The sequence below is a fragment of the Squalius cephalus genome (assembly GCF_949319135.1).
Source record: "Squalius cephalus genome assembly, chromosome: 3".
NCBI classification, from domain to species: Eukaryota; Metazoa; Chordata; class Actinopteri; order Cypriniformes; family Leuciscidae; genus Squalius; species Squalius cephalus.
This window is the reverse complement of record NC_137124.1, coordinates 6,474,054-6,481,382: the sequence shown is the minus strand read 5'-3', so window position 1 is coordinate 6,481,382 and position 7,329 is coordinate 6,474,054. Positions and strand designations below refer to the sequence as shown.

Genomic DNA, 7,329 nt, shown 5'->3' with positions numbered 1-7,329 from the left:
AGCAAATGAGTGATGAGGATGTGTTTACATGCAGATGTGTTCATGAGTTATAAAAAAAAAAAACATTTTAAAAACAGACAGTAAACAGCAGGAGTATGAAACAAAACAAAAATAAAAATGTTAACAAATATATGAATTCTAAAAATGCATAACAATGTTTTAATGTCCGCATTCCAGCCAATCACAATCAAGTATTTAAACTGAGGAAATAAAGACACATTTATTCTGAAACATATGATGATGATATTATTATTGTAGGACTCACATTATCTCACTGAAATAATATCATCATCATCATATGTTTCATATGTTTTCATATTTCTAATGGACTTCAGGGGAATGAAAGCATGATATGAGCACTTTAATGTCTTTATCTCGTCTCTGTTGTGAATGTCTGTCGTGTCTCCTCCTCAACACCAGGGCTGGTGACAAGGAAACATCTTTCCTTTCTCTTCATTTTGTCTTTTTTAATCCCTCAAACCCTCTTCTCAACACAAAGGCTACATCTGAAATCCCATTCATCACTATATAGTAGGTGAAGACAGTATGTGACAGTAGAAGTATGTCTGAATTCACAGTACTCATAAAAGAGTTGTTAAAAAGTACCCGGATGACCTGCTTCTTCCTGTGAGATTGTGAAGTGTGTATATGATGGACACTTTACTATCCCATGAGGCCACAGGAGAGGATTGATGAATGGTAGTGAAGCGACGCAACTGATGCTGGTAGGTCACATGATAATGACAACATGGTGAATGTAGTACGTCTGCATTACATTCATAATACACACACACACACACACACACACACACACACACACACACTATATAGAACATTCTTTTTTACTGGTCATGAAGTAATTTCTTATTCAAAATAAGTACCGACTTTAAGAGAGATTGTGATTTCAGACACAGCCAAACTCTCTCAAACTCCTTCATCTCACACACGTTTCTTTCTCTTTGACTGGAGGCTCAAACAGGGGGTTTTAAAGGCTCTCAGTAACCAGTATCACCAGTCTTCACTAATGAACTCAACCCTCATCAATCTGATCATTAGTGGATTGTTCAGTTCACACACAAACAGATAAAAAGTGACCAAAAACAGAGAAACACAAACACTCGTCAACAGGGATGTAACACGAGTAATACAGTCCAGCAATAACATTAGAGAAACTGTTTAGTTATTAAAGTTAAAATATAAATTATGAATTTTCATATGTATATAATTTTCTGATTAAGGTCCATATTAACATAGACTGATACACACTGACACAGACGTCAAGATGCAAATAAGGGGAAAGAGTTGGACAAACACACAAATATAGAGGAAGTAAAATATGAAATAGGGGTTTAGAAGAAATAAACAAATGATGTGATGAGCTGAATGAGGGATGAGAGCAGATATAATAATCACGTAGTTTAAATCTGCAGACAGAAACATCAGACTCAGGACAGAAACACACGACCTCTAAAGTAAGAACATGTTCATTCTTCAAACACAATTAAACTTCCAGATGTTATTATTGTCTCAACGATTATGAATCAAGTTATGCTGATATGATTATGTTTTAATATAAGATGAATATGAGATTATTTTAGTTTTTCACTGTGTTTCTTCCTCAGAAATGGACCAAACTCTATATTTGATTCTTCTTCTCATTGGTGAGTGTGTTTGTTGTATTATTTATGGTTTATAGTTTCATCAGGTTTGACCCTGTTATGAAAAGCATTAAATCAAACGCTCTCTTTCACAGCTCTCTGCTCCGTATCTGAATGTGTTCAGCGTCAGTATCACTTTATAAACGTGTTGAAGACCTGGACTGAAGCTCAGAGATTCTGCAGAGAGAATTACACAGATCTGGCCACCGTTGACAACATGAACGACATGAACGAGCTGAAGAAGAGTGTGAATGATGGTGTTGGGGATATCTGGATTGGGCTGAAGAGGACGAGTGTTGATAAATGGCAGTGGTCAGATCAGAGTGACTCCTCATTCAGATACTGGGCTCCTGGTGAACCTAATAATAATGGAAGTGTTGAAAGCTGTATAATGCTCGATCCAAAGAACCTGAACACTCATGGTAAATGGTATGACGTCTCTTGTGACATCCAAATTCCTTTTGTGTGTCATGAAGGTGAGCAGATCCTCACAAACACACACAATCCATCCATCACCTCCAGATATCTTAAAGTTCACGCTACATGTCTGACATGACAGATTCCTCCACAGTGTTTGTTCTGCATGTTGTTTTTGATCAGTCTCTCTCTAGTTTTTGCTTGTGGTTTGTTTTGTGTCCAGATAAACCGATTCTGATCAACGAGACTCTGACGTGGCCTGAAGCTCTGAGATACTGCAGACAGAATTATACGGATCTGGTCTCGGTTCATTCAGACAAGATGCAGCGTCGTGTGATGAATGTGGTTAAAGGTGCGTCTACTGAGGCGGTGTGGTTGGGTTTACGTCACTCCTGCACTGTGGGCCTCTGGTTCTGGGTGAGCGGAGAGACCGTGTGCTATCAGAACTGGGCTCCAGGGAACGGCACAGGAGACGAGGACTGTGTGTCTGGAGTGAGATCTGGAGCAGTTCAGTCTGGAGGAGATCAGCGCTGGATCAGCCATCCTGAACACCACAAACTCAACTTCATCTGCAGCAGATCTGAGGAGTGAAGGATATGTTTGTGTTCTTTCATAACTGGCTGTTTTTTTTTTTTTTTTTAACTGGCAAACACTTCTTGTACTGTTTTCATATGTGCTTATATCAATTTACAATGATAATTTCTATTACTGAAGATTATCGTATGAGTCTTTTTAATAAAAGATTTAAAAAACTTATGTGCATCATATATATATATATGTTTTTAAAGATCCCATGAAATCAAAATAAATTTTAATATGTGGCTTTATTTACATTTTAAATTTAGTCACTTCCAGAAACAACTCAATATGTTTGACACAGTCTGTTCAATCCAATGTACTTGCAGTCAACTAGAAAGTAGAAGATGGCTTTTTTAAAAATTAAAAATTAAATAAAAAACAAAGCAAAGTCACATTAGTTGATTTCATGGGATCTTGGTGTTTTGGTGGTTTGGCAACTTTCTTCTAATCACTCCTGTTTTGCTGCCCTTGCAATCCGATCTCTTGTGCAAAGCTAATCAGCCAGTGAACATTCAAAAGTCCTCCAATAAACACACAAGGCTTGACTTGTATTTTACTGAAGTTGTTTCCTCTTGTTGTTTTGTTTTGTAAAACTGAAATATTACAAAATAAGAATATAAATCAGTACATAAAACATGAACATATGCTTACATATAACTATGTTACTACAAAATTCCTATCAAAGCGTAAAACAAGCAATGTAGCCTACTGTATGAAAAACACAGTTCACCTACAAGTCACAAAGCAATTAAAAAGCAGAGCTAGCTACAGCTGTACTGCTAGCTAACAGAGCACATATTTTACAAAACACAAAAACGTTTCTAACATGACATTCCTTACCAATGCAAGTGATTGAAAATGATTTACACATTACTTACAGGCACATAGTCTCCAAGGCAGAAGCGTATCAGAAATAAATTCAGCAACATGAATCCAGCTCTGACTTTCTTGCCTGACAGAGTTATACTGAAGAGAGTGCTTCACTGAATTATTAACTCTGACCAGTAGAGGGCAGCACACAGCATGAGCTTCTGAAATTTAACTTTAAGGTAGGGTAGGTAGGATTTTTCTAAAACACTTTTTTCAACATTGTTTAAATTGTCTTTATATACCAATACATAATTAAAATGTAAGTGCTCTGAAAAAGAGAGTATAAAAATCAAGTGACTGTAGACCTTTTAATCTACAATAAACACAGCTCATTATTTCCATCCGGGACGAAACATTGATTGGTTTGGGCGACTGTCACTCTCTCTCGCAACCATGGCTACCACCCCTGTTGCTACAAGATCTGCCCATATGCGCGCGCACCCGTTTGATTTGAGGAGTGCAAGAGGCGCGGAACCTACGAAGAGTAAAATTATGGCAGAGAAAGAGCATTCAAAATTCAAAGCACCTGCATATTCAGTCAGCGAAGGCAAACAAGGCAAACAAATGTGCAACGACCTCCTCTGCTTCGCCCTCGACCCCGGACCTGTCCTCGAACCGACGATGTGGTACTTGTCTCCGGAGTGTAGTCCTCATCAGAGTCAACAATGCTTTCATCGTGGAAACTCTTACATGCAAAACACCATATATGTTATGAATCTTACACGAAATTCACCTTCATCACAGTGTAACTGATGGTAATGGAAAAACGTGTATCAATGCAACCTGTTTTTAACTTTGCCTTAGGCTATAAATATAGCTCGTTACCTATAAATATAGCTTGTTACCGAATCAAACAAAGTATATTTTAAACTTTACCAGTATCGATATACTAGCTTGATAGTGAGTACTAAAAGCCATCTTATTTGTTTATATTTATAGTGATAAAGTTAGGTATTTTATTACATGTGATTCTGACATGATGTCACTGCATGCACTGCGCTCCTTCCTCTCCACTCATCTCAGGTAAATAAATGTGTCTTCCAGCGGAGCCTGAGCGTTTGGCGTCGCGCGTTCATGTGTTTTGGGGGCGTGGCTTTGGAAGGAGCCCAGAAGGGAGGGGGTGGAGTGAATGGAAATAATTAGCTGTGTTTACAACAGTCGTGAGAGGTCTAAAGACACTCTATTTTTATACTCTCTTTTTCAGAGTACTTACATTTTAATTATGTATTGGTATATAAAGACAGTTTAAACAAATTTGGAATGTTTTTTTTTTTTTAGAAAAATCCTACCTACCCTGCCTTTAATGTATTTAATGTTTTAACTTTTCCAACAAATAACTTATTTAACCCATTCACTTAACTTTAAAGACAGTGAAGTGAGGATAATGGGTAGACGCTCAGTGCTAATTCTGGGTTTATCAGGTTCACTCAGGAGTGTCGGCCAGAACACCAGAAGGCCAAATATTCCAGAGTATGAAATGACGAGCTGAGAGATAGTTCTTATTATTCTGTTTAACGAGTTTGCTTGCCCATAAAATCTTTCAGATATTAGGTTAAACTTATTTGGCTTGCTGTCCACTGAAGAGGGGCTCGATGAAGCAGCTTCAACTCGAGCTCTGATATACCCCCCAGTGGCTAAATGTAGGATATGATAATTGAAGGGCAAGGTACCGGAGATGAAGGTGGAGTTTGGGGAGGTGGAGGGATACTGGAACAGCTTGATGCTAGAGAGAGGTAAGCGGCTGCTTATATACTCAGGCTGTTGATTGAAAGATTAGATGGGCTCACTCCTCCCTAACTTGCGTTTAGGAACTTCATTTAACGAGTTTGCTTGCCCATAAAATCTTTCAGATATTAGGTTAAACTTATTTGGCTTGCTGTCCACTGAAGAGGGGCTCGATGAAGCAGCTTCAACTCGAGCTCTGATATACCCCCCAAAAGTGTTGAATAAATTTGGGACAGCAAGTTAGAATAGCATGATCAAATAATTAAGAAACTTAGAAAATACAGTATGCCTAAGAGCTTTAAAACATTCTACCCCCCCCCCCCCCAAAAAAAGTGGAAATTTAAAGCTATATGGGGCATGGATGGACGCTGCTGCAGCAGGGATGTTTAACGGGGCTCCTGTGGTAACTCTGGCTGGACTGCGTCTCCCTACTATGCCCACCATGTGGGGCTATGAGTGGAGCTCCGGCGGGAGCTGTGTATGAAAGAGTGTGCCTGGAACGAAATGAGCTTGTGGACATTTTACTGGGGTACATCTCACCGCTGTACTGCTGCGGCAGTGACTTTCAGAAATTACTCCTGCGGGAGTATCTTGGGACTGGAGGTTTGAGTACGAGGTTGGAGAACGCCCTGCCGCATCCATGACATGGAGCCCCATGGAGTTAAAGAACATAGGTCCTCCAGATGTCACGAACGAGGGAAGGGGTCCTCGTCCCTAAAGGCAAACAGGCCACCAATATCTGAAGCGAAACTCCCTACGCAGCAAGAGGGAGCCTACGGTATACAGAGGAAATGCAGAACTACCGTCCTACTGACGCAGGGGGCTTAGATCACACAAACATAAATGGCCAGTCGCGCTCGAGGGACGTGCGATCCTTGGTACCTCCAGTCCTCTTTTCGGATAGGAGGGCCCACACTGCGATCCGAACGGGAGAGCCTCCATGATTAAAAAAAAACCATGAAGGGTCACACAGCGATTCGGAAAGGGAGAGCCCCCGCGGCGCCCGAAAGGAAGGCTCATACTGCGATTCGACCGGGAGAGCTCCCGCTGCATTTCGAAGGAGAGAGCCCTCCCCCATGTTTATAAATAGGGAGTTCAACTCTGTGATCAAAATGGGGGAGCCCACACAGCGAGTCGAACGGGAGAGCCTACGATGCATCTGGATGGGGGAGCCCACACGGCGATTCAGATGGGAGACCCCACTCCAGGAGTGGTATGTCACACGCATCTGAAAAGGGAGAGCTCTCACTGCATCCAGATGAATGCACGCCCTGCGGGGCTAGGTAAGCGGGAAGATGCAAATAGTAGGGAGAAGCGGTCCGGACTCAGAAGGATGCTAGTGTTTGTTGTGCTTGTCTAATGTTATGCAGATCTGAACGAACATATGTTTCAAAGGCGTGGGACGACCATCGACCCAGCATTTTGATTTGGTGATCGGAAAGGCCCCTTTGCGCTGCTGTAGTGGCTGCACCTATTCGGAAGGAATGTGAAGAGAAATGTTTGGTTGGGATGCCGGAACTGTTGAGGATGGATTTGAGGTTCTTTTGAAACCAATGTCTGGAGGCAGGGAGGTTTTTATCATCGATGAAAAGGGGGTCGAGAGAAGAGGTGATTTGGGATTTCCTCTGGTGAAGAAAAAGGTTTAAGGACTGGTATGGTTGGATAGGGGTTGGCAAATTGAAAATGAAAATCGAATGACCATGTTTCAATTGATCGGTTTTGCTTTGTTTGATGTTGAAACGTATGGTGTCATGGTTTATTATTTGAAGGTCGGAGAATGTAGGATGGATGGATGGGTTGAATTTTGAGTTGGTGGTGAATTCTGAGACTCTGAGGAAACCAAAGAAAGCCAAATTGAACATGGCGTCTAGGGTTCTTGTTTTGTTGGGAGAAAAAAGACCTGAGCGGAGAGTGGTTAGGCAGATGCTAAGAATGTCGATGGTTAAAGGTTGTCTAGAGTCTGGACGAGGGGGATTGGTTTTTTGTAAACCTTTGATGAGGAGGGATATCTGAGGATTCGAAATGTTGGGGCACTGTTGGCCATGGAGGAGCTTGAAAAATAAATGAATTCCGCTAAGGT

The 7,329-nt window shown here is 40.9% G+C and overlaps 1 protein-coding gene across 1 annotated transcript; it reads left to right on the top strand.

Moving 5' to 3' along the window:
• The first annotated feature begins 1,345 nt into the window (after positions 1-1,345).
• Positions 1,346-3,213, top strand: LOC307155404 (C-type mannose receptor 2-like). The gene is made up of 4 exons (XM_079866006.1): positions 1,346-1,472; positions 1,623-1,661; positions 1,754-2,134; positions 2,299-3,213. The coding sequence occupies exons 2-4, from the start codon at positions 1,625-1,627 to the stop codon at positions 2,664-2,666; spliced, it is 786 nt and encodes a 261-aa protein (XP_079722132.1). The 5' UTR covers positions 1,346-1,472; positions 1,623-1,624; the 3' UTR covers positions 2,667-3,213.
• Positions 3,214-7,329: the final 4,116 nt, after the last annotated feature.